Here is a 26,952-nt window from a genome sequence, read left to right on the forward strand (position 1 = left end):
TGAAATCAGACCAAATTGAGAAGTTGATGTTCTGCAAAATACAACAGAAGAGGAAAGGGGAAACTATGTGTATGGCTGAGTGGGGTGTGTGTGGTTATGTAATCTGACGCGTGATTGGACGACCACGCTGTGACCCCTGTGAAAGTCCAGAAGGGAACTGTACAGGTGAGTTTAGGTGAATCTTCACCAATAAGCCACAGCCTGAGCCCAATATGAAGTGTAGTTCTGTAGGACAACAGCAGTTTGGGATGTTGGATGTTTGATTTTGATTTGTTGAGGTGAAGTGTGAGGATCTCAGTAACTTTGGGCATAACGTGTAACACATCAGGTCCCTGATGCTCCTGGTCTGTGGGATCTACTGAAAAACAAATGGAAGGGATCTTCTGCTGATGTCTTGGTACCAGATACCACAGCAGATGCCTTCAAATGTCTAGTGGAGTCTTTGCCTTATTGAGTCAGAAGAGGACCTTCACAATATAAGGCAGCAGGTGGTCTTTATGTTCTGGCTGATCTGAGTATGCCCATCTGTGGTGCGAGCGCACACACACACAGTCAGAGAGAGCAGGGGTTCATGTGGATTAAATGTGGGTCTGTGGCCCAAAAATTCCCTAGTTCGCCTCTGAATACACAACACCATTCCTGTGTTTGTGTGTGTTGAGGATTTTGATGATAATGATAGAGTTGGTTGCAGAAGTAGAAGATTGCTGTTTACAGGACTGGAGGCTGTTCTGTGTGTGTGTGTGTGTGTGTGTGTGTGTGTGTGTTAGGGATTAGGGGTCTGTGTGTTGTTGTGTGCAGGTGGTCTCCAGGTGTGGTGACTTTCCTCCATTAAAACAGACACAGCACCTTCTCAGCTACATACCTAAACCAGGAGAGCAAGTCCCATGTTCAAACTCCACTTACTACCATCATGTTCCTGAGCAAGACACCGAACCCTGAGTTGGATTGGATTCCGTCAAATGTGAACTAGAAAAGATTTTGTCAAAAAGATTTGTTCAGAGGTCTTGTCTTGCACCTAACGTTCTGATGAGTTTCCACACCTCACTGTCACCACAATGATCATTTTTACATTTACATTTACGGCATTTATCAGACACCCTTATCCAGGGCGACTTACAATCAGTATTTACAGGGACAGTCCCCCCCTGGAGCAACTTAGGGTTAAGTGTCTTGCTCAGGGACCCAATGGTAGTAAGCGGGATTTGAACCTGGGTCTTCTGGTTCATAGGTGAGTGTGTTACCCACTAGGCTACCACCACCCGTCTCAGATGCTTCAGGTTCACTATCAGAGAAACAGTTGTTGAGTAAACACTATTGGTGTGTGTGTGTGTGTGTGTCTGTGTGTGTGTGTGTGTGGTAAGGCCTGAGATAACATGGTGTTCAGATCTTCAGACTCCTTTAACGACTAAACTGTTGGGGTTAGGGTTGGGTGTAAGGTTGGGCTGCTTACGCCCTGTTGTAAATGTGGGTTCATCCGGTTTCATCTTGGGTGGTGGGATCTAAATAAAATCTAAAAGAGGATCTAAAAAGAGGAAATGACATTTAATTTAATATCACATGACTAGCCACCAGCTTCATCATCTTAATCATCTCTCAGGATCATCACAGGATCACAGTCTCCCTCATTCATGGTTCCAAATATCATGAGGTTCTCCAGCAACGCACCAGAGAAGCGCAGACCAAAAATCTGCAGCTTTGACCACATCATGAATTCATGGTGATGGATCGGTGTTTTCCCAGCTGGACGTGATGATGCGCAGCCTACCTGGAAATTTCCAGATCTGCCTCACGGAGAAGCACCGAACAACATGCCACCCAGCCAGTTTTGATGTAGGAGCTTTTGGTGGTGAGCATGGGTCAGCATGATGAGCCGCGAGGATTTGTGGGTTCTGACATGGATCAACTTCTTCAGTGGTGGAACAGAAGCTCTTCTGTTGGATCAGACAACTCGGTCCAGCCTGTGGTCACCAGTTCACCCCTTTCCCTTCCTTAGACCACAGCAGACCAGGAATATTATCTGAAACGTTACTATTATTATTTAAACATACATTTTAATAAGTGTCTTTATTGTAAATTTTCATCATGATATTTTTACTCTTTACTTTACTTTTAATGAGAAACAGTGCTGAACTTTACTGAAACAACCTTTTTGTCCCCAAGCAAATCAGCCAGAGAACACGTTTATTATGAATTATAATTACGACCTCGCTGAAAACTCATAATCCCACCTCCGGAAGTGACGTCGGGACGGGGGCGGGATCGTGTCCGTATTTAAGAGTCGCGCGGTGACCGTCCGCCGAGGTTCACCGGCGGCGTGCGGACATTTAAAGGACGGACAGTTCGTGGCGGCCTGGTAATATTTTATTTCCCGTTTCGCTTTTATCCCTTTATATTCATTCTTACGCGACATTCTGCCACCGCGTGTCGCGTCGCCTCTCGCACCTGCAGCAGCGCGCAGTCACGTGGTGACCTGACCTTGACTTGAGCGTGACGTCAGAAACCTGCAGAAAGTAGGATGTAGGATGTCGTGCAGTTCTACAACAGAAAATCTAGTACATTCCTGCCGAATTTCAGCCTCTTATGGCGTTTAAGAGAGTGTGACTTTGTAAGTGTGGGAGAGTGTGTGTGTGTGTGTGTGTGTTCTCAGTAAAACCCTGCTGTGTGACTCTCACATGACACCGGGGGGGGGCCATAGAACGTAAATCTGCTGAAGAATTCGGTGGAGTGTAGATGCTGATCTGGTTCATGTGGACCAGCAGTCTGATTGTCCAGCCACAGGTGGGCAGTGTTTGTGTGTGTGTGTGTGTGTGTGTGTGTGTGTGTGTGTGTGGACGGGTGGGGAACGTGAGTTGATCAGATTAGAGGACGCTGGTTTCCTGGTAGGGCGGGACCTAGAACGCGCTTCTTTATCAGTGGACCCCAGTTGTTGGGCTGATCGCTGCTGAGGGTCTTCAGGTCTGAGCTTGTGTGTGTGTGTCCTGAAGGGGATGGAGCTGCGGTGGCAGCAGCAGGTGTGCATGTCCACCATGCCCTCTGTGGCAGCAGGAGGACCGGAAGTGTGTGAAGTTATTTTGGGCTCCCGCTGCTCTGAGACGTGCATGTCTCTGCCGGGGGAATGGAGGACACCCAACGGCCTGGCTGACCCAAGGTGGGAAAAATTTCCCAGCAGCCCTTTGAACCTTCACCAGTCCAGGAGGTGGTCAGACATGTCCAGCTGTGTCTGTCATCCTGCTCTAAGAGGCCTTTGTTCAGTGAGGGTGGATCATTCTCAGGAAAACTGTGAGGGTGGAGGCTGGAATAACAGTCCGTCACGTCCAGATTCATTTCACAGAATAATAAAACGGAACCCGCTGCGGTCTACAGTTTCTGGGAATCAGATGTGGGAACGTCCATCCAGGCTCTGTTCTGAAAATGTTTTTCCTAATTAGTTACACGTCCTGAGAGGTGAAGGAGCAGCCATGGAGCAGGCCAGGAGCACCATCTCGAAAATAGTGAGTTCCTCTCCACCTCAGTCCAGCATGGTTGTGGTGAGGCGGCGTCTTCCTGAACGTTCTGCTCCCACGTTCCGCAGTTCAACGGGGAGCCGCGCTCCTACACCCGCTTCAACCTCACTCAGAACATGGAGGGTGGGGACAGCCAGGTGGAGATGAAGCTGTCAGCCGACGTGGAGGAGGAGGCTGGCGTGAACGGCCATGTCCACCACGGCCGGGAGACGTACGCACGGAAGACCCCCCGCGGTCCCCGGAGCTTCTGCTTCCTGCTCAGCGGAACGCTGCTGGTCTTCATCATCGGTGAGGTCATCGTTCGCTCACTGCTACAGATACCGTAGAGAAAGGCAGTCTCTCACTGTCCCCTCTGTCCTCAGGATACCTGATTGGATACCTGGTCCACCGGAAGCAGGAGAAGATTTTGCCGGACTGTGCGGGGTCTGCTCTGGTGGACCAGGGCTCGGCGCTGGAACAGCTTCAGCCCAGATCGCCGGTCCCTCTGGATTGGGGACAAATTAAAAGCCTTCTGTCCAACCGACTGTCCAGCGCCTCCATTGAGGGCAGCCTGAGGTCTGTACTCCAACCTTCCAACCATCTGCTGCTGCTGATCTCCAGCTCTCATCTGAACCCTGTTTCCCGTCCGCAGGGACTTCTCCAGCGAGAGCCACCAGGCAGGGTCCGCTGGGGACCAGGTTCTGGCCAACAAGGTGCTGAGTCGCTTCAGGGATGGGGGACTGCAGTCCTGGACGGACGAGCACTTTCTGCAGCTTCAGGGTCCTCCGCCCTCCGGCTTCAACCAGGTGATGTTCCGTGGAGAGCAGGTGGGTCGGACCAAGGGCTTCCTGGCCTACAGCGCCACTGGAACTGTGCAGGTGAGGCTCTCAGGGCTCCTCGCTTGTTAATGGCACCACATATGGGTCCCTCACATCCACCTGCTGGGTTGCAGGGGGCAGTGGTTTACGCCTTCTATGGAAGAGATGGTGATCTGGAGAACCTGCAAGACATGGGAATGAGTTTAAGAGGAAAGGTTCTCCTGGTCCGGGCTGGAAGGATCAGTTTTGCGGAGAAGGTGAGCATGATCTGACATAATCATCACCATACAGTGGTTAATGAATAATCCAATATTAGCTAAAAAGGTGAAATGACTCTAGAAAAGGTGGAATAGTTTGTGGAATTGTGAAAGGTGGCGAATGCTGAGAGGCTCAACGCGTCCGCAGTGCTCATCTACCCTGACCCGGCGGACTTCAACATCGGCGACCAGACGGATTTATTTGGCCACGTGAGTGCGGCTCCTTCATTCTGGTTGGCTGCAGGTAGGTGTGAAGTTTGGGGTTGAACGTGTCTTCTGTTTGAACTGCAGGTGCATCTTGGGACGGGTGATCCGTACACTCCCGGCTTCCCGTCCTTTAACCACACCCAGTTCCCGCCCGTCCGCTCCTCTGGCCTACCCAGCATCGTCGCCCAAACCATCACCTCCAGCATGGCAGCCGCCATTTTGAGGTATTACACACACTCCCATTCACCGGTACGGCTTTGATGGTGGTTGCTAATGATGGGGTGTGTTTTGTGCCCTCAGGAGGATGGGTGGGAAGGACCCGCCCCGCAGCTGGACGGAGGGTGAGTTGGGGGGCGTTCTTTACAAGTTGGGGGACGAAAATGACGTGGCGACTGTAAGCGTGAACAACGTCCACATCGAGAAGAAGATCCACAACGTCTTTGGCGTCATCAAGGGCTTCAGCGATGCAGGTATTTACATTTACGGCATTTATCAGACACCCTTATCCAGAGGGACTTAGTCAGTAGTTACAGGGACAGTCCCCCCCCCTGGAGACACTCAGGGTTAAGTGTCTTGCTCAGGGACACAATGGAAGAAAGCGGGATTTGAACCTGGGTCTTCTGGTTCATAGGCGAGTGTGTTACACACTAGGCTACTACCGTTAGCGTTAGCATCAGCGGCTGTTTCCCGCGCTGAACTTGCCGCTTCTCACCTTCTCCTCTTCCTCTTCGATGGTGTTTAGATCGGTATGTGGTGATTGGCGCACAGAGGGACGCGTGGGGTCCTGGTTTTGCCAGATCTACAGTGGGAACTGCCCTGTTGGTGGAGCTGGCCAGATCCATCTCTGATTTGGTCAAAAAAGGTAATTTTTTTTTTTTATCTCCGAGTGTTTGTAGATGGTGGTGGTGACGTAGCAGCTCACGCTTCGCCTTCTTCTAACAGATGGCTTCAAACCGCGGCGGAGTCTGGTGTTCGCCAGCTGGAGCGCTGGGGAATATGGTGGCGCTGGCGCCACCGAGTGGCTGGAGGTGGCTTCATCTTTCTATTCTTTCATTTGTGTAATAAACTGGGGGAACGTTCTGAATTATACTTTGGACATTAAGCATAAATAATAGTCATATTATGATTATTACACTGATCTCCCTCTCTGTGCCGCAGGGATACCTGCCCTCCCTCAGCACGAAGGCCTTCTGCTACATCAGTTTGGATGGAGTTGTGACTGGTGAGTTTGGGGTTTTTGGATTTATTGATTTATTAAGAATGAATGAATGAATGACTGACTCTGCGCTTCTCTCCAGGTTCTGCGGCTTTGAAGGCTTCAGCCAGTCGTCTGCTTTACAGTCTGCTGCTGTCCACGCTGAAGGAGGTTCGCAGCTCCCGCGTTGCCGGTGGCTGTCTTTTGCCGACCTCTGGACCCGGTTGACCCCATTCCCTCTCCTTTTCCCGCAGGTGAGGACACCTGGCGCCTCCCGGAGCCTCTATGAAGCCATGACCGGAAGCAACTGGGAGAAGACTGTGTGAGTTGAGCTCCGCTTCGCTATTTATGGGTGTAATGTGTGTGTGTGTGTGTGTGTGTTTGTGTGTGTGTTTTTGATTTTAATATTTTTCATGGTTTGCCAAACAGCATGGAACCTATTACCATTCAAGACCCCGCCTACCCATTCATGGCGTTCTCTGGAATCCCATCCATCTCGTTCCGATTTACCAAGGCGGTGAGCGTCAAGTCCTTCTGTGTCCAGCCGCTGGTTTCCTGCCAGCGATCAGGTTTTATTGTAAGTTCTCTCGCTGCAGGGTTCCTCAGAGTACCCGTATTTTGGGACTCTGTTGGATGTCAAAGACCAGTTGCCGTTTAGCGTCGGTGACGTGGCCCGATCGGCCGCCCAGGTGGCTGGACACATGGCCCTTCGGCTGGTCCATGACCACCTGCTCTTCCTGGACGTGGAGAAATACAGCGGCGTGATCCGCAACCACGTCACCCAGATCAACCGGCGGGTGACTGCGCTGCAGGCGGTGAGTTGTGGCGTCCCACGCGGTACGAGCATTCATGCCGTGATGGAGACATGCTGATGACCCTCTCTTTCAGGCTGGCCGCTTGCCACAGTCCTTCTCCACCCAGTGGCTGATCTCCTCTCTGGGTTCGTTCAGTCGTGGCGCCCGCGCCCTCGTCGCCGACGCCCAGAACAGCGATCTGGAGGACCCTGAGCAGTGCCGCGTCCTGAATGACCGTATCATGAGGGTACATCATCGCCAAATTAATATGGGACTGGTGTCAGTTCTCTGGCCGCAACCCCTTTCTCGTTTGTTCACGGCTGAAGCATCATTTTCTCATTGGTTGTGCCTTGCAGGTGGAGAGGGACCTCCTGTCCCCATATGTGTCACCCAGGGATACGCCGTTTCGCCATATCCTCCTGGGGCGTGGCGACCACACCCTGCCTGCACTCATTGCCCACCTTGAGATCCTGAGGGATGAGGGCAAGGGGGATGTTGACCTGCTGAGGAACCAGTTTGCCCTGGCCACCTGGACCATCCAGGCCTGTGCTAACTCTCTGGCAGGGGACATCTGGGACATGGACAATGAGGTCTAGAGCTGAGAGGAGCAGCAGAGATGAATTTAGAATGATGACAAATGCCAAGTCTGCACAACATGACTTCTGGTGCTAAACGTCACATGTGCCTGCAGAACCGCCTCGGTTCCTCCTGGTCCAAATGACTCTTCTTCAAATGTTACTGAATCTGGATTATTATTTTTTTGGCTTTGTTATGCGTTCTGAAATCTCCGTGTTTTCTTATTTATTTATCAGTGACAGGGTTCACTATAAATACATTTTTGTAATGACGTTTTATGTATAATTATCGGGAGCAGTGACTTCCATAATTATGACAGTTATACTGTCGATCTGAGAAAGCAGCATCTGCTATAGAAACGTGTCTGTTCCGGTTGGGCCGCTCGGACCGGAGCAGTTGTGCCGTTATCGGAAGCAGCGTCTTCCATAATGTGAAGAACATGAAGGTAGTTTTTTTTTCTACCGGCGGATCTGGATCGAGGGCCGCGTCCCTCCTCTCTCACTGTTATCGGGGACAGTGATTCCCATAATCCTGTACAAGCCACGCCCTGCTCTGGTAGGGGCAGGTTATTATCTTAACCGTGCAAACGCTTCGCAACATGCAAACCAGTGCATGTGCTCTTCTGTGCTGGTGGTGTTCTGGGGGGGAAGGAATAAAAGTGGAGCTTTCTGATGATGTCTAGAGACGTAAAAGGCTGCGTTTGTTCTGTTAAATTGTAAAGAGTCGCAGTTATGCCATCTCTCTCTTTCTCCTCTCACACACACTAACACACACCACTTTTATTCCAACCAGTCTGCTGATTTTTCAGCCCAGTAGGAACCTGTTGGTTCACCTGGATCTGCAGACATGCACCTGGAGAAGATTTGTGTTTGTGTGTGTATATGATGTACATCATATATACACGTATATGATTGTGCCCTCTCTGATTTCTTACTCTTTTTCCATGTTAGCCACATTTAAATGTTTATTAAATAATAGTCAAAGACGACACAAGTAAACACAAATTGACGTCTGCTTAAAATGAACGATGAATGTGAATGTAAATCTTCACAATAATTTGAACCGCGGTGTACATGACTTTACAGCAGGGGGCGGTCATATATCGCAGATAATGAAACGTGACGTCACTTCCGGTAAAGTTCCGTCGGCAGTAAATTTACGAACCTTAAGCAGAATATAATCACATATAAATCGATGCTTTTAATAACTAGAAAATGGTTCCGGAGTGACAGATAAACAGTAAAATATCGACAGGCCTGCAGCATTGATCAGTTCTGGATCGTGTACATGGTCCTCATCTTTGCGGCCAGTGGACGCTGGATTTGCAGGGTGTTGTGATGGAAACCCAGAATGCACCAGTCAGTCAACACACACACACACACCTTCTCCAGGATTTAATATCCTCTCTAATCTGCTGTGACCGTCTGGCTGGTCCAGCATCAGGATGAGAGGCTGCTGGTTGTCATGGCAACCGGCCGGATGACAGAGGTCACCCATAAAGCTCCATCTGACAGGAACAATGCAGATTAGGGATTAAAGATTGTAGGATCTGCATCTGCGCCTCAGTCTCCTCACAAAGGAGCATGATGAAGAGGTGAAGAGGACAAGATGGGCGACACGGCGCAGTACCAGCGGCTGTCCAGCGACGAGGACGAGGAGGAACCGACCACCGCGGCAGCACAATCGCTGTATTCAGGCCTAGTAAGGAGCGAGGGTTTCTGGAGATATTTTAATAGAATAATTGTGAGGTTTCTTCATGGTTTTATTCTGTCTCTGTCCTTGTTTGTTGTACTACATAGAGCTGCAGATGTCATTTTTTATGAAATATCAGATTTTCGATATATTAAACGTGGTGATGGGTCTGCTGTGTAAAGTTCAACTCTCCAGAACATTTCTTCTGCATTAGCTGTGAGTTCCAGCTCTTCCTGTATGACTTGAAATGGAATTAGAATTATGTCTCATAACAGTTCCTCTCATGCAGAGGGACAGAAGGGAAGTGAGTGTGTGTGGGACAGGATGGACAGTCGACATCATATGTGCTGCTATAATGGATGAGGGTGTAGAGCGTTCTGGGACGTCCTGGGGGGAGTTTTGTCCCCCTCCCCGTCCTGTGTGCTGGAATGTGTGTGTGTGTGTGGAGTCTGTCTGTAGGCTGACTTCAGAACAGCTGTGAGGATACAAAGGTTCAACAGACTGAGGAGAACGTTTCTCTACTTCACGTTACACACTTCCGTTTATACAGAGTAAATCTGCTGTGTGTGTGTGTGTGTTTATGGGGAGTGATTGTAGGGGTGTGTGTGTAGGGGGGGTGTTTGTAGGGGTGTGTGCGTGGAGGGGTGTTTGTAGGGGTGTGTGTTTGGGGGGGGTGATTGTGGGGGTGATTTTAGGGGTGTGTGTGTGGGGGGGGGTGTTTGTAGGGGTGTGTGTGTGTGGGGTGGTGTTTGTAGGGGTGTGTGTTTGGGGGGGGGTGATTTTAGGGGTGTGTGTGTGGGGGGGGTGATTGTAGGGGTGTGTGTGGTGTGCGGTTGAGGTGGTGTTTGTCGGGGTGTGTGTGTGGACGGGGGTTTTGTCAGGGGGTGGTGTGTTTGGGGGGGTGTTGTCGGGGTGTACTTGTTAGGGTGGTGTTTGTCGGGGTGTGTGTGTCGGGTGGGTGATTGTCGGGTGTGTGTTTTGTGGGGGGCTTGTCGGGTGTTTTGTGTGTGCGGGGGGTGTTGGCGGGGTGTGTGTGTGGGGGGGTTGTTTGTCGGGTGTGTGTGGTTGTGGGTGGTGTTTTGTCGGGTGTGTGTTGGGGGGGTGATTGTAGGAGTGTGTGTGTGAGGGTGGGTGTTTGTAGGGGTGTGTGTGTGTGTGGGGGGGGGGGTGCTTGTAGGGGTGTGTGTGTGTGGGGGGGTTTGGTAGGGTGTGTGTGTTTGGGGGGGGTGATTGTAGGGGTGTGTGTGTGTGAGGGTGGGTGTTTGTAGGGGTGTGTGTTTGGGGGGGTGATTGTAGGGGTGTGTGTGTGTGGAGGGGGTTTGTAGGGGTGTGTGTGTGTGTTTGGGGGGTGATTGTAGGGGTGTGTGTGTGTGTGAGGGGGGTGTTTGTAGGGGTGTGTGTGTGTGTGTGAGGGTGGGTGTTTGTAGGGGTGTGTGTGTGGGGGGGGGGGCTTGTAATTGGTAGTTTTAGTTCACGACTGTAACTCACCTTATAATTCACTTTATTATAGTATCAATAAATCTTTACTGACTCGTTGCTGCTCCATTCGTTCCTGGTACTTGCGATTTGAGTCCGTTAATCCAGAATTGATAGGTGATCATGATTTAGCTTTTTTGGTTTGATTTTAACTGTTAGTGATAAACTGTTGTACGTTTTTGGTTTTAAAAAAGAAAGCAAGTAAGGAAGCGCCGAACCGCCAAGGTGCCACTGAGGTCCCCTTGATGAAGGTACCGTCCCCACATACACTGCTCCCCGGGCGTTTGTCATGGTGTCCCACTGCTCACCAAGGGTGATGGTTAAATACAGAGGGCACGTTTTTCACCGCGTCCAGCTGTCCACTCATCTGTCTTCAGAAGCAGAATGCTGCTCGCCACTTCAGCCACTTCTTCTGTGGTTGGTCACGTGTTTCCACCCAGTCTTTTGTACTCGGACAGGAAGTGAAGTGTGTGTGTGTGTGTGTGTGTGTGTGTGTACAGACACCGGGCAGCATGCAGCCATGTGAGGATGGTGCTGAGTGGCTGCTGGAGCTGTTGAAGGAGGTACAGCTGCAGCAGTACTACCTGCGAATCCGGGACGACCTCAACGTCACACGACTCTCACACTTTGACTACGTCAAAAATGAGGACCTGGAGAAGATTGGAATGGGCAGGCCAGGTGAGTCAGACACATTTACATTTACAGCAATTACCAGACGCCCTTTACCAGAGCGACTTACAATCAGTAGTTACAGGGACAGTCCCCCCCTGGAGACACTCAGGGTTAAGTGTCTTGCTCAGGGACACAATGGAAGTAAGTGGGGTTTGAACCTGGGTCTTCTGGTTCATAGGCGAGTGTGTTACCCACTAGGCTACTAGCAGCCTGTAGACACACACACCATGGTGGCTGAAGTGGGGCTGAATAATTTTATCGAACTTATGGAATTTGATTAAATGGGACCCCGGTCTTTTCTCCATCAGACCCGGACTCTCCTGTCAGGGTTGGTGCTGGGTGGGCTGGAGACGGTCAGTAAGTGAGAGGCTAGGGCCGAATGGGCGGAGCCTGCGCAGAGGAGGAGATTGAGTTCCAGGACAGTCTTCCGCAGGGGAATCCGACAGGTTCCATGACAGCTCATCCCGTTGCGTTGATGTCCCTGTGTTATAGATAATCATGCCCACCAATCAGAGGGTCCGAAAGCCAGTCAACTTGTGCTATTCTGCTTATAGCGCAGTTCATATTTCAGTGCACGGTTATGCCACAGTTTTTAATACACATCGCAATCACAGTATCTGTATCTGTCAAATAAATCGTAATTAGATAATTTCTCAAAATCACCCTAGTGCACCATGTGATGTGTATCACAATAACAAAACAATCACTTAAATTTCACACACACACACACACACACACACACACACACACACACACATATACACACTCACCCACACACACTCTGTTTTCCCCAACAGATTGTGTTGTGATGGAAGAGATGATGCTTTAGTGCTTTAGAAGTGATGAATATTCCGGAATGTTGTCTGATTTGCAGGGTGATCCCTCCTCTCTCCATCTCTCAGGTCAGAGGCGACTCTGGGAGGCGGTGAAACGGAGGAGATCTCTGAACAAACGAAAGTCCTGGATGAGCAAGGTGGAGACACACACACACACACACGCACACACAAACAAACCCAACACACAGATGATCGGCACACGTGCGGCCATGACGGGAGAGGGGGAGGAAGTCTATGAGTCAGGGCTGGATGGGCGGTAACGGCGTGAGAAGATGCGTTGGAGCGGGTGAGCTTGGGGCAGCGCATTGCAGTCCACCAGGACCAAAATGGTGGTGCGGCCGTGAAAGGTGGGGAGCCTGGTGATAAATTCCAGGGTGGATGGGGTCGGGGAAGAGGCAGCGGGAGGCCTTTGGGGTCTTTGATTGACCGCCAGTGGTGATTCCTAAGCATGGCACGCCTCCACCACTGCACCAGGGCCAGAATTGTGACCCTGAATAGTGAATAGTGGTGGAGAATAGTGGTGGCCTAGCGGTTAAGGAAGTGGCCCCGGTTCGAATCCCGATCCGCCAAGGTGCCACTGAGCAAGGCACTGTCCCCACACACTGCTCCCCGGGCGCTGGTCATGGCTGCCCACTGCTCACTCAGGGTGATGGGTTAAATGCAAAGGACAAATTTCACTGTGTGCACCGTGTGCTGTGCTGCTGTGTATCACATGTGACAATCACTTCACATTTACATTTAAGAATGAGGGGCTGTTGGGAGGATGGTCTCAGGAGGGGCGTGCTCGTTGTGAGTGGCGTATCGGTCAGCTGCACGAGTCCGGGGGCAGCAGTGCAAGTCGGGGTATCCCATGGGCAGCGAGAAGCGAGGATCTTCGCTGCTGTGTAGGGCTGCTACTGACCATTATTTTAATAATCGATTAATCTGTCCATTATTACTTTTTGATTGGTTGTAGCATCGGATAATAACATAAAATACATTTACATTTACATTCACGGCATTTGGCAGACGCCCTTATCCAGAGCGACTTACAACGTGCTTAAGTTACCATCGATGAAGAGATCAATTCCGGTTCACTAGGACCCCAACTATGAATACATCTATTTTATTCACTCTGTTGTAGATTCTGTACACAAAGTTCCACAACCGAGGGGCCGAGACAGAGAAGAGTCTAGATGAACGTCTTCCTTTTACCTCCAGAGATGGAGGGACCAGGCGAGCAGTACTGGAGGCTCGGAGTATACGAGGTGCAGTGCGAGGTGTAATAAGGGCTGTGAGGTAGGATGGTGCTACTCCATGTTTGGCTTTGTAGGCCAGCATCAGTATTTTGAACCTGATGCGTGCAGCTACTGGGAGCCAGTGGAGGGAGCGTAGCAGAGGGGTGGTGTGGGAGAATTTGGGAAGGTTGAAGATCAGTCGTGCTGCTGCATTTTGTATTAGTTGTAGAGGTCGGATGGTACATAGTGGTAGACCAGCTAGAAGGGAGTTGCAGTAGACCAGTCTTGAGATTACTAAGGACTGAACCAGTAGTTGGGTGGCCTGGGTTGACAGATAAGGGCGGATTTGTCTGATATTGTAGAGAAGGAATCTACATGAGTGGGAAAGATTGCTGATGTGAGTTGAGAAGGAGAGTTGGTTGTCTATTGTTACGCCAAGGTTGCGGGCTGTTGCAGAAGGAGAGAGCAGCGAGTTGTCTAGGTAAATAGCAAGATCCTGATGTGGTGAAGAATCTGCTGGAATGAATATTAGTTCAGTTTTGGTGGGATTGAGTTGGAGGTGATGGGCTGCCATCCAAGACGAGATGTCGGTTAGACATGCAGAGATTTTGGAAGCAGCATGTAGATCAGAGGGAGGAAAGGAGAAGAGGAGTTGTGTGTCGTCAGCGTAGCAGTGGTAGGATAATCCGTGTGAGGAAATGACCTCACCAAGTGATCTCGTGTAGAGGGAGAAAAGGAGAGGACCTAGCACCGAGCCTTGAGGGACACCAGTGGAGAGTCTACGTTAGGTAGAGGTGGATCCTTTCCAAGTTACTTGGTAAGATCGCTCATCAAGATAGGAAGCAAACCACTGCCATGCTGAGCCCTGAATTCCAAGCCTCTTCAGGATTGACAAGAGAGTCTTGTGGTTAACGGTGTCAAATGCAGCAGATAAGTCGAGGAGAATAAGAACCGATGACAGTTTTGCCAATCTGGCTGCATGTAGCTGCTCGGTAACCGCCAAAAGGGCAGTCTCGGTGGAATGAGCTGTTCTGAAGCCAGACTGGTTAGGATCCAGGAGGTTGTTCTGTGATAGATGGAGTGATAGCTGGTTGTAGAAACAGCGCTCAAGGATTTTGGATAGAAATGAGAGGAGGGAAACTGGTCTGTAATTGTTAATGTCTGTAGGATCAGCAGTGGGTTTCTTTAGGATTGGAAGAACCCTGGCTGTTTTAAAGGCGGATGGTACATGGCCAGATGAGATTGAGCTGTTTATGATATAAGAAATGAAAGGGATTGCAGAAGGTATTGGATCTAGTGGACAGGTGGTTGGGTTGCCTGTATGAAGTGAAGTGAAGTGATTGTCACATGTGATACACAGCAGCACAGCACACGGTGCACACAGTGAAATTTGTCCTCTGCATTTAACCCATCACCCTGAGTGAGCAGTGGGCAGCCATGACCGGCGCCCGGGGAGCAGTGTGTGGGGACGGTGCTTTGCTCAGTGGCACCTCAGTGGTACCTTGGCGGATCGGGATTCGAACCGGCAACCTTCTGATTACGGGGCCGCTTCCTTAACCGCTAGGCCACCACTGCCCACTGTAGATATAATCTGAATGATTTCATCTGATTTTTCAGAAGGAAGAGTAGGATTAGTGGTGGAGAATGTCTCACAGATTTGCCAATGATGCCAATCACTTGGTGCTGCTTAAAACACAATCTACCTTTCAAATACACACAACACAATTGATACTTCTACACAGTCCTACAGCTGAGCTTACAAATAGACAGTATACATAATCTAGATCCTACCTTTCCAGAAGAGACAAATACAACGATGGACAAGAAATACAAGAAAAGCATCAATTCAACTGTTTATTCAAAAACATACCTAAAGTATGCTTTACATCTGCCAAATATGTTCCACCTGAGCTAACAGAACAATAAATAAACAATAATAAACACTGCAGCACACGGTGACACAACGGAATGTTGTGTCACCGTGTGCTTTTAGCCGCCACCCTTGGTGAACCACCGCGTGAGGGACAATGGTGCTTTTCTCGTGGGAGGAGAAATGGGCGGGTCAGGCCAGGCGTCTGCTGAAACACACACACACACGAACGCACACACCACGTCCTGGATATTTACATTGTGTGTGTTTGTGGTGTATATTTTTGGTGCCTCTTGTGTAGGTGTTCAGCGGCCGGAGACCAGAGGGTGACTTCTCACCACAACCATCCAGCACGTTCCGGAAGCCGTCCCTGACTCCGCCCCCCCCGGGGGAGCAGCAGGCGCTCACTTGCCTGATCGCTGAGAAGGAGCTGACGCTGTTTGAGAAGCTCGGGGACGGATCGTTCGGCGTGGTGAAGCGAGGCGAGTGGAACACGCCCTCTGGTAAACCGGTGAGTGTCACATGATGCGTTTCAGCAGTGAGGTCACAGGAGGCGGGAAGAGCAGAGGTCACCGCAGTGTGATTAGTGGCTCTGCTCTTGTATGTGTCTCAGCTCAGCGTGGCGGTGAAATGTCTGAAGAGGGATGTCCTGAGTCACCCAGACGCCCTGGACGACTTCACGCGCGAGGTCAACGCCATGCACTCGCTGGACCACCAGAACCTCATCCGCCTCTATGGGGTGGTGCTCACACACCCCATGAAGATGGTACGTCTGTAAGATAGGGTGTAGGCGAGTGTCTCGGAATTCAACTTTGTGTCTCAGGTTACAGAGTTGGCGCCACTGGGCTCCCTGCTGGACCGTTTGCGGAAGAACCAGGGACACGTCCTGATCTCCACACTGTGCCAGTACGCCATTCAGATCACCTGCGGCATGGCGTACCTGGAGTCCCGCCGCTTCATCCACCGCGACCTCGCTGCTCGCAACATCCTCCTGGCGTCCAGCCACCTTGTCAAAATAGGAGACTTTGGCCTGATGAGGGCGCTGCCTCAGAATGACGACCACTACGTCATGCAGGAGCACCGCAAGGTCCCGTTTGCCTGGTCAGTCTGCGAATCTGTCCAATCAGATTGAGTTCTGCTAAACACTGACCTGTGGATGCATCTGGTGTCTCCTTACCACCTGTCCTCTGTCCTCCTCTCTGTGGCGAGCGATTGCAGGTGTGCTCCAGAGAGCCTGAAGACGCGCACTTTTTCCCATGCCACCGACACCTGGATGTTTGGGGTCACCCTGTGGGAGATGTCCACATACGGACAGGAGCCATGGGTCGGGCTGAACGGCAGTCAGGTGAGAGATGTGGAGTACACACATTTACATTTACCAGACGCCCCTTATCCAGAGCGACTTACAATCAGTAGTTACAGGGACAGTCCCCCCCTGGAGTCACTCAGGGTTAAGTGTCTTGCTCCGGGACACAATGGTAGTAAGTGGGATTTGAACCGGGGTCTTCTGGTTCATAGGCGAGTGTGTTACCCACTAGGCTCCTATCACCCTACCAATACAATAACAGGGACAGATATTCACCCTTTGTGGCAGTTCTTCAGCTCTGGAACTCTCTCCCACTCTCTCTGTCTTCACAAAACACACAACACACACCCACGCACATTATTAACCTGTGTGTTTTACAGATTCTGCATAAGATCGATAAGGAGGGTGAACGCCTGCCACGCCCAGAGGACTGTCCTCAAGACGTTTACAATGTCATGCTGCAGTGCTGGGCTCAGAAACCTCACGACAGACCCACCTTTGTAGCTCTGCGCCAGTTCCTGGTGGAGGTGTGTGTGTGATATTATCAATGTGTCCACTGGCAGAGGAACCGAATCGCATCGTCCGCTATGTCTCTGTCCCCTTCTCCTGTCTCGCCCTGCTGCCATGTTTTTACTAAGAGCAACTTGGTGACGTTGTGGTGACTACCTGCACTTAAACATGCTGACTCCCCCTGACTACAGTCTAAAACCCTATTTCTAACCCCTTCTGTAACTGTAAAAGAACAGTCCTTCTGGAAACAACATGATATATGAGCCTTTTCACTCTGCTTTTCGTCCGCAGCACTGAGACAGGGTAATAAATGACTTTCTTCAGTCTGCAGATTATGGATTTCTTAACATTTTCCTCCGTGTTGACCTGAGTGCAGTGTTTGACACTGTGAATCATGAAATCCTCATCTCATGTCTATCTACTATTGGTATTTGAGTTCAGCTCTTCAGTGGTTCAACACATATCTTTCTAATCTGGCCCATATAAATCTTCTACCTCCTCAGTGTCACATGGGGTTCCTCAGGGCTCAGTCATTGGACCATTACTCTTTCTGCTCTACATTGTTCCTTTGGGCCAGATTATTCATTTACATTTAGCAGATGCCCTTATCCAGAGCACCTTACAATACATTTTCATTACATTAACAGCATTTACCAGACGCCTATACCCAAAGCGACTTACAATCAGTAGTTACAGGGACAGTCCCCCCTGGAGACACTCCAGTGTCTTGCTCAGGGACACAATGATAGTAAGTGGGATTTGTACCTGGTTCTGGTTCATAGGTGAGTGTGTTACCCACTAGGCTACTACCACTCAACCAATACAATAAAGTAGTAACAGGGACAGACCCTCTAGGGTGGTTCACCCTTTGTGGCAGTTCTTCAGCTCTGGAACTCTCTTCCACTCTCTCTGTCTTCAAATCTGAACTGGAATGGATGCATTTATACACATGAACACAGACACACACATTCAGGAAATCAGGGAGACAACATAGACAACGTGACCAGAACAACCCCCAGAGTCAGGCGTATTGTAATTTGTGTAAAAGTATTGTTGTTGTTATTATTATCTATAGGGATTGGTATGCAGAATCTGTATAAATACATACGGATATTGAAATATTTTCTTTTTGCATTTGTTCACTGTGACACAGCAGTGTCTTCCAAATGCAGCTAAATTAAGATGGTAACATGGATTTACATACACTGGAGGAAATCATTTACACGATTCTTAACATGGTGTTATATTAAACTGCAATTGGGGCAGCGGCGGCCTAGCGGCCAAGGAAGCGGATCCGTAATCAGAAGGTTGCCGGTTTGAATCACGATCCACCAAGTTACCACTGAGGTCACTGCTCACCAAGGGTGATGGGTTAAATACAGAGGACACGTTTCACCATGTCACCGTGTGCAGCAGTGTCTCACGTCACTTCACTATTGAAATTCACATATTTAAATTTTTTGCACTACTTTGTGCAGAGTAGTATTGGTAATCCGTATTAATGAAATCCCCAATTAAATGTGCGTGTACGTGTGTTTACTACAGACCACACCAACTGACATGAGGGCCCTGCAGGATTTTTCTGAACCAGACAAGCTACACATCCAGATGAATGATGTCATCACCATCATTGAGGGCAGGTGTGTGTGTGCATCATGCTAGCCAGGTGACCCAAGGTGTGTGTGTCGTGACCGTAAGGTTACTTATTGCTCCCACTTTGTCCACCCCAGACACAGGCAACATGCAAAGTATAATTCAAACAGTACACTTTGTTTAAATAAAATCAGACAAGATGCATGTTGGGGCGTATGAGAATAACACTGCCAGGAACGGTTACACCTCACTAGTACTGCAGGGTTGATGCCACCCTCCCCGGTACACAGCAAATCGTGACAATTCAGAGCACACGTACAAACCCACAATTTATCCGAAATCGGAGATCACACCAAACACATGTTTTCAAACCGCAAGTGAAGCACCACAAAAATGCACATTTTAAGAGGGTTGGGTGGGTAATAAAATCAGTATGGTGACAAACCAGGCTGGTTATCTTAACCCCCATACACAGCATTATTAATTATCTAAGAACATATACCTATATAAAAATACCTATTTAAGAAGAAAGAGATCTTAAAAATACTGGTCGGGGGGAGCCCGAAACTAGTCTACCCAAACCCACGAAACAAATGGTCGCACGAATTGTCAAACCGGAATTGTTCACACGTCGGTCTCCAAGCGCTCCACTCCGCAGCTCCGCCCAGGCAACAAGCTCCGCCCAGGCAACAAGCTCCGCCCAGGCCGTATGAATGAAAACGTAACAAGAGCAGGCGCCGATCCACTCTGTCCACGCTTCCTTCCCTCGTCGGCCGCCGTCGCTATACGCCGATCCCGCTGCAACACAAACACCGTCGGGCTGCTAGATGGAATGATTCAAGTCCACGTACAATAACGCGTTAACCGGAAATGACAACTCCGACGTCCCTTTGCGGGGTACTTAGCTCGCGTTGTCGGTTACTGGCTGTAGCGCCGCTGGCCGCTCCGCCCTCCGCTACGCCGCCGGTCACGGTCCGGCGTCTTGTCGCGTCGCCGCCGTTCGCGCCGCTGGTGACGTCACGAGTCCCGGTTCCGGTTCCAAAACACATTACATCCAACAACACCGCACTACAAGCCGCTGTACTTGACATGTGTTCTAAAGGGTTTGAATACAAAAAACAATTGCTGTGTGGTGTTCTAGGTCACCTCCCAGGAGGATAGTGTGTCAGTGTGCATGTCACAGCAGGTTATTTATTCTGAATGATGTTCAAATTGAGACATTTTACACAGCCGTAACAGCTAAAGCTTCAGGGATCTTCAAATGGACCAGTAGCATCATAATGGACATGTAATGTACACCATGACACTGGACTACTCTGCACTGTCCAGGACACCCAAACATGGACAGATGCTCTATACTACACTTTTCCGCCACTACAACTGTAGGACTTTTTCTCTTCTTGGACAAATCATCACCAACCCGGCACTGACACCACCTGCAGGCTCACTCTACCCTGGAAGGGGGTCCCTCTCTGTATCACTCCTTCCCAACATTTCCTCCTTTCTTTTTTTTTAGTGGAGTGGTTCCTTGTGTGCAGAAGTGTGGGCCTGTCAAAGCCCATTGAGACGTACTGTGTGTGATTATGGGCTTTATAAGAAATAAATGTTGTTGCGTTTGTGTTTTCCTACAGGGCAGAGAACTACTGGTGGCGCGGCCAGAACAAGAGCACGCTGAAGGTTGGCCAGTTCCCACGGAACGCTGTGACATCGGTGGCTGGTCTTTCAGCTCATGACATCAGCCGGCCCTTGAAGAACAGTTTCATCCATACAGGCCATGGAGACACCAACCCACACAGCTGCTGGGGCTTTCCAGACCACATCGATGAGTGAGAAAAGTGTCCGATTCCCGTCAAGCTAACATTGCACTAACGATCCATTAACATACGGCTTACGTTCGCTTCGTTTGCTTTGTGGAGTGATTGTCATTGTGAAACACTGCAGCACAGCACACGGTGACACACAGCGCAGCAACTAAAGTTAAAGTGAAGTGATTGTCACTTGATTGCACACAGTGAAATTTGTCCTCTGCATTTAACCCATCACCCTTGGTGAGCAGTGGGCGGCCATGACAGGTGCCCGGGGAGCAGTGTGTGGGGACGGTGCTTTTGCTCAGTGGCACCTAAGTGGCACCTTGGCGGATTGGGATTCAAACCGGCAACCTTCTGGTTACGGGGCCGCTTCCTTAACCGCTAGGCCACCACTGCCCCTACAGACTACATAGGACCGTGTCCTCCCAGTGGCAGTAACTAGTTTCCTGATAACTGTGTGTTTATGTGTGTGATCAGTTTGTATCTCGGGAACCCCATGGACCCTCCAGATGTGTTGGGATTGAACCTGTGTTCAGTCACACCCACTCAACAGCCTGGATGCTATAAAAGTGAGTTGTGCAGATCACTCTGTGTGTCCACTCTGTCTGTCTGCATGTCCCTGTCCTGCTCTCTGTCCAATCTATCTGTATGCATGTCCCGGTCCTGCTGTCTGTCCAATCTATCTGTATTCTTGTCCCTGTCCTGTTGTCTGTCCACTCTGTCTGTCTGCATGTCCCTGTCCTGCTCTCTGTCCACTCTGTCTGTTTGTGTCTCCCTATCCTGCTGTCTGTCCACTCTGTCTGTCTGCATGTCCCTGTCCTACTCTGTCCACTCTGTCTGTCTGCATGTCCCTGTCCTGCTCTCTGACCACACTGTCTGTCTGCATGTCCCTGTCCTGCTCTCTGACCACACTGTCTGTCTGCATGGCCCTGTCCTGCTCTCTGACCACACTGTCTCTCTGTGTGTCCCTGTCCTGCTTTTCTGTCCACTCTGTCTGTCTGCGTGTCCCTGTCATGCTTTTCTGTCCACTCAGTCTGTCTGCCTGTCCCTGTCCTGCTCTCTGTCAGCTCTATCTGTCTGCGTGTCCCTGTCCTGCTCTCTATCCACTTTGTCTGCATGTCCCCATCCTGCTCTCTATCCACTTTGTCTGTCTGCACGTCCCCATCCTGCTCTCTCTGTCCACTCTGTCTGTCTGTGTGTCCCCGTCCTGCTCTCTGTCCACTCTGTCTGTCTGCGGCTCCCTCTCCTGCATCCTGCCACCTCATGTTGCATGGGTTTTTTATTTCCTGTGTGTGTGTGTGTTTGTGTGTGTGTGTGTGTGTGTGTAGAACCCTGTTATGATGCTGTTCCTGATGATGATGACAATGATGATGCCACCATGTGTGGGATGAAGAAGCGCTCTCTAAAAAGACCAGGAGTCATGAAACTCATACCAGCTGCTTGGGTGTCGGCTGGGAAGCCACTGGACGTTCGTTTGTGTGACAGAGTCAAGACCCTGAGGGACAGCACCCCAGGTGACGTATCCCTCATTGACTTTGGGGAGGAGATGTTCAAGCCGGCTCCCTCCCCTGTTGTGGAGGGACAGAGCTTGTTGCTTGAGACGTCTATCCTGGATAAGACTCCACCCCAGAGTCCCTCACGGTCCTTGCCCCGCCCTTTACACCCTACGCCAGTGTTTGATTGGGATTCCTGTCTGCTGCCGCTGCCTCCAACCTACGATGACGTAGCTCGGGATGAGGATGACGTGGAGGTTGGATCCATCACAAGTGATCATTGTCCACAAAGTGTGGTGCTGCCTCCTCTGAATTCCAGCCCTGCCTCACTTCAGCACCTGGAGAATCAGTCTCTAGAGGACAACCTCCACGCCTCCAGCTTCAGCCAATCAGAAGAGATCTTCCAGCAGCTACAGCACGAGTGCATGCGCAGACTGAATGTCACGGCGGGGTCACGTACTGAAGAACAGCCACAGATCCCACCACGTATTCCCATTCCGCCACGCCCACTCGGCTGGTCTGTAGACCTGTCCCTGCTGCCCAGTGAGCACCCGCCACAGGTGCCACCACGAGACCCCCTGGCACAGACAGACTCCAGCACATGCGGGCCAGAGGGGGCGGGGTCTCCATTACAGATAAGCCTGTCTTACCTCTCCACGTCTCCAGGGAAACAGATGCCCACTACACAGCGCTTCGCACCCGACCCCAAATATGCTTCTCCAAAGGTCATCCAATCACAGGTCAGAGAGGGCAGCAGGGCACCCTGCATTTTGCCCATCGTCCGCGACGGCAGGAAGGTGAGCAGCACCCACTACTACCTGCTGCCCGAGCGGCCCGCCTATCTGCTGCGATACAACAAGTTCCTGCAGGAGGCGGAGCCTGCGGAGGAGAGGCGGGTCAACACGGCAATGGTGCGGCCCATGATGCACCAGGAGAAAGATCTGGATCCACCCAGTCAACCAGAGACCAGGCATGGCAGCTCTGATGGGCAAAGTCATGGAACAACGGAGAGAGTGGGACAGGTCTGTCTCTCACACACACACACACACACACACACTCATACAAACAATCACTCGTACATAAACACACTAATACACAAATATTAACACAAACACTCATAAATAAACACACACACTCATACAATCACACATAAACACACACTAATGCACAAACATAAACACACTCATAAATAAACACACACGCTCATACAATCACACTTAAACACACGCTAATACACAGAAATAAACACAAACACTCATAAATAAACACAAACACTCATAGGGTGGTAGTAGCCTAGTGGGTAACACACTCGCCTATGAACCAGAAGACCCGGGTTCAAATCCCACTTACTACCATTGTGTCCCTGAGCAAGACACTTAACCCTGAGTGTCTCCAGGGGGGGACTGTCCCTGTAACTACTGATTGTAAGTCGCTCTGGATAAGGACGTCTCATAAATGCCATAAATGTAAATGTAAATGCATAAATAAACACACACACTCATACAATCACACATACATAAACACACACTAATATACAAACATAAACACAAACACTCATAAATAAACACACACGCTCATACAATCACACATACATGAACACACACTAATACACAAACATAAACACAAACACTCATAAATAAACACACACACTCATACAATCACACATACATAAACACACACTAATACACAAACATAAACACAAACACTCATAAATAAACACACACGCTCATCACATATACATAAACACACACTAATACACAAACATAAACACAAACACTCATAAATAAACATTCACACTCATACAATCACTCGTACATAATCACTCGTACATAAACACACTAATACACAAATATTAACACAAACACTCATAAATAAACATACACACTCATACAAACACTCATATATAAACACACACTAATGCAAAAACATAAACACAAACACTCATAAATAAACATATACACTCATACAAACACTCACACATACATAAACACACACTACAAACATAAACACACTCATAAATAAACACACACACTCATACAATCACACACACATAAACACACTAATACACAAACATAAACACAAACACTCATATATAAACACACACTCATACAAGCACTCGTACATAAACACACTAATACACAAATATTAACACAAACACTCAGAAATAAACATACACATACATACATAAACACACACACTCATACAATCACTCATACATAAAAATAAACATGCAACCAATAAGCATGTAGAAGACAAAGCCAGTTTCATCCCCTATTAATCAGCCACAAGGGTTCCACATATCTTCTTTGCAGATCCTCTCCAAGTCATTAATGTTTTGTGGCCTAGCGGTTAAGGAAGCGGCCCCGTAATCAGAAGGTGGCCGGTTCAAATTCTGATACACCAAGGTGCCACTGAGCAAAGCACCATCCCCACACACTGCTCCTCAGGTGCCTGTAATGGTGTCCACTGCTCACCAAGGGTGATGGTTAAATACAGAGGACACATTTCACTGTGTCACCATGTGCTGTGCTGCAGTGTTTCACAATGACAATCACTTCACTTTCAATTCTTCACATTTGCTGATGTTTGGCATCTCAAACCTTCAGCTCCATCCACAGATTTTCTGTGGGATTAAGGTCTGGTGACCTGAGTGATTGACTAGGCCACTCCAAGACCTTAATATGCCTTGGCCATGTGTTTTGGATCATTATCCTGGCAGAATATCTACATTCCTCCTCCTGCCAAAAGGGCGAGTTAAATTTTGGTCCACCTCTGAATCGTGTAGATTTTTAGTGGTGAACCTGTGGTACATGTGCTTTGAAGAGCAGGGGGACCTTGCGGCCACTGCAGGATTTCACGGCATGGTCTGTTTTCTTGGTGACTATGGTCCCACCTGCCTTGAGATCAAGTGAGTAGTTCTACACCGTTGCATTTTCACTGAAACTCCACGAGGTGAGATCTTGCGTGGATCTTCAGACGGTGGGAGATTGGGTGTTCATTTATGGTTTTTCCATTTTACGAATAATCAAACCAATTGTTGTCACCTTGTCACACAGCTGCCTGGGGATGTTCTTGTAGTCCATTCCAGCCTTGTTTAGGTCCACAATCTTGAGCCTGACATCCTTGGAAAGCTCTTTGGTCTTGGCCATGGTGCAGAGTTTGGAATATGGATAGACTGTCTTTTATACAGGTACCGAGTTGAGAGGGAACTGTATAAAATACAACTGGGAGACAGAAAACTTGCCGATTGATCAAATACAGGATGAAATACTTATCTCATTCATGAAAATGCTAATTCATTTAGAACTTTTTTGAAATGGCTTATTTGTTTGTTTTTTTTTGTTATTGTTCTGTCTCTCACTGTTCAAATAAACCTACCATTGAAATAATAGACTAATATTTTCTTTGTTAGTGGGCAAACTTAGAAAACCAGCGGGGAATGAAGTAATGTTCCCCCGATTGTATGTCCAGGAAGCACCGGGACGTAACAACACAGACACACAAACGCCCTGCCAGTGCTGGACAGTGCCTATGGTCGATGGTCAACCCAGGCTGCTGTTACTGTCACCTCAGTCCAGTCTGCGAGATGCAGAGCTGCTGTGTCTTCTGCTGTTGAGCAATCACACTTAAGACCAACCCACATCCAATCAGCAGAAATGTTACTGAGAGGTTGAAGCTGATTGGTCGGCCGTGTGTGTGTTCAGGTGCAGGAGTCGGTGCATGGTGTGACGTTAGAAGAGAGCCAGATGGCGCTGCAATACCACAGCTGGAGTGTCCAGAAGGCTGTTCAGTATCTGAAGGTAGGCACAACACACACACACACACACACACACACACACACATAGAGGGCAGTGGTGGCCTAGTGGGCAAGAAAACGGTTGCTGGTTCGAAAGGCACCGTCCCTGCACACTGCTCCCGGGCCCCTGTCATGGCTGCCCACTGCTCACTAAGGGTGATGGGTTGAACACAGAGGAACACATTTTACCGTGTCACCGTGTGCTGTACTGTGTCACATGTGTCACATTGTGTGTCACAACTAATCACTTTCACTTCACCACACAAACCATCTGTGTTTATTTGTCTTTGTGGACTGTAGGTGGAGCAGCTCTTCTGTCTGGGGGTGAAGTCTCGACCTGAGTGTGTGCGGCTGTTGGAGGAGTGTGGGTGGGACTTGCAGGTGGCGAGTACCCGGCTGCTACAGAGGTGACATACTCGTCACATAAAATATTAATTAATTCCTGCTACCTCACCAAAAATTGAGTGATACGTGTTATCTATGTCTGCGGCTGCATGGTAGAAAAATAATAAAGAATTCTGTAAATAATCTCTCTCTCTTTCACTGCAGGTGGTGACTGGACATCATTCTCGTCTTTCTCCCAGCAGACACATCCATACATCTCACATGACCTCTAACCTCACTATATGCAGCTGGTCTTCTATAGAGACTCTGTGTGTGTGTGTGTGTGTGTGTGTGTGTTTGGACAGATAATCAATATTGTCTTTATTTTTCATGATATTGTTTATATGGAAAGTTGATGTTTGTCTGGATTCCACACAGCAGACATCATCATCATCTACACAAAAACATGTAACATTCTGTTTCGTTTATCCTGCTTAAATGTGTATGATGTGCTTTTGGTTTTGTTATTTAGGAAAGGCACATGGCAGCTTGCCAGGAGTTTGCCAAAAGCCCCCTGAAGGACTCTCAGACCATGAGAAACAACATTCTCGGGTCTTTAATGTGAATGCCAGGTGTCACAATTGGAGGAAACCAGGCACTGCTCATCACCAGGCCAATACAATCCCTACAGTGAAGCATGGTGGTTGCAGCATCATGCTGTGGGATGTTTTTCATGGGAAAGTTGACTGCAGCAATGTACAGAGTTGAATTTAGACTGGGGCAATGGGTCATCTTTTAGCAGGACAATGACTAGGGGTTGTCCTAGCCTGTTTGGTGCCCTGGGTGAACACCCACAAGTTAGCTCCTTATTCACAGCTCCTTAATCAATTTTATTTTTCTTTGTAATGTCCATATTCATCATAAACCTATGTCTTCATAACCAAAGTTCCCAGGTCAATTTTACAGGGAAAACTGCTTTGGGCCAGACAGGTATTAGTTGATACTATTTCTACACATCCTCTTTTACCCT

The 26,952-nt window shown here is 49.1% G+C and overlaps 2 protein-coding genes across 2 annotated transcripts; both read left to right on the forward strand.

Annotated features, from left to right (window-relative positions):
- The first annotated feature begins 1,373 nt into the window (after positions 1–1,373).
- LOC114787944 (transferrin receptor protein 1-like) lies at positions 1,374–8,004 on the forward strand. The gene is made up of 18 exons (XM_028975930.1): positions 1,374–2,353; positions 3,429–3,491; positions 3,572–3,791; positions 3,866–4,058; positions 4,135–4,360; positions 4,435–4,557; positions 4,672–4,767; positions 4,849–4,988; positions 5,065–5,234; positions 5,507–5,626; positions 5,707–5,792; positions 5,923–5,986; positions 6,063–6,130; positions 6,214–6,281; positions 6,389–6,476; positions 6,556–6,774; positions 6,848–7,000; positions 7,110–8,004. The coding sequence occupies exons 2-18, from the start codon at positions 3,459–3,461 to the stop codon at positions 7,347–7,349; spliced, it is 2,307 nt and encodes a 768-aa protein (XP_028831763.1). The 5' UTR covers positions 1,374–2,353; positions 3,429–3,458; the 3' UTR covers positions 7,350–8,004.
- Positions 8,005–8,150: 146 nt separating this feature from the next.
- Positions 8,151–26,561, forward strand: LOC114787943 (activated CDC42 kinase 1-like). Its single transcript, XM_028975929.1, has 15 exons — positions 8,151–9,030; positions 10,998–11,175; positions 12,072–12,142; positions 15,394–15,603; positions 15,706–15,858; positions 15,916–16,193; positions 16,311–16,437; positions 16,779–16,925; positions 18,454–18,548; positions 20,133–20,327; positions 20,787–20,878; positions 21,638–22,824; positions 25,507–25,602; positions 25,899–26,005; positions 26,148–26,561. The coding sequence occupies exons 1-15, from the start codon at positions 8,938–8,940 to the stop codon at positions 26,152–26,154; spliced, it is 3,036 nt and encodes a 1,011-aa protein (XP_028831762.1). The 5' UTR covers positions 8,151–8,937; the 3' UTR covers positions 26,155–26,561.
- The last annotated feature ends 391 nt before the right edge of the window (positions 26,562–26,952 follow it).

The sequence above is a fragment of the Denticeps clupeoides genome, chromosome 4 (genome assembly GCF_900700375.1).
Source record: "Denticeps clupeoides chromosome 4, fDenClu1.1, whole genome shotgun sequence".
Taxonomy (NCBI): domain Eukaryota; kingdom Metazoa; phylum Chordata; class Actinopteri; order Clupeiformes; family Denticipitidae; genus Denticeps; species Denticeps clupeoides.

Bases quoted from the DNA above. Each gene is read 5' to 3' on its own strand.
- LOC114787944 (XM_028975930.1), top strand. From the start codon at position 3,459: ATGGAGCAGGCCAGGAGCACCATCTCGAAAATA. The intron at 6,131-6,213 runs GTTCGCAGCTCC...CTTTTCCCGCAG, and splicing joins TGCTGTCCACGCTGAAGGAG to GTGAGGACACCTGGCGCCTC. The intron at 6,477-6,555 runs GTGAGCGTCAAG...CTCTCGCTGCAG, and splicing joins CGTTCCGATTTACCAAGGCG to GGTTCCTCAGAGTACCCGTA.
- LOC114787943 (XM_028975929.1), top strand. From the start codon at position 8,938: ATGGGCGACACGGCGCAGTACCAGCGGCTGTCCAGCGACGAGGACGAG. The intron at 11,176-12,071 runs GTGAGTCAGACA...TCCATCTCTCAG, and splicing joins GATTGGAATGGGCAGGCCAG to GTCAGAGGCGACTCTGGGAG. The intron at 20,879-21,637 runs GTGAGTTGTGCA...GTGTGTGTGTAG, and splicing joins ACAGCCTGGATGCTATAAAA to AACCCTGTTATGATGCTGTT.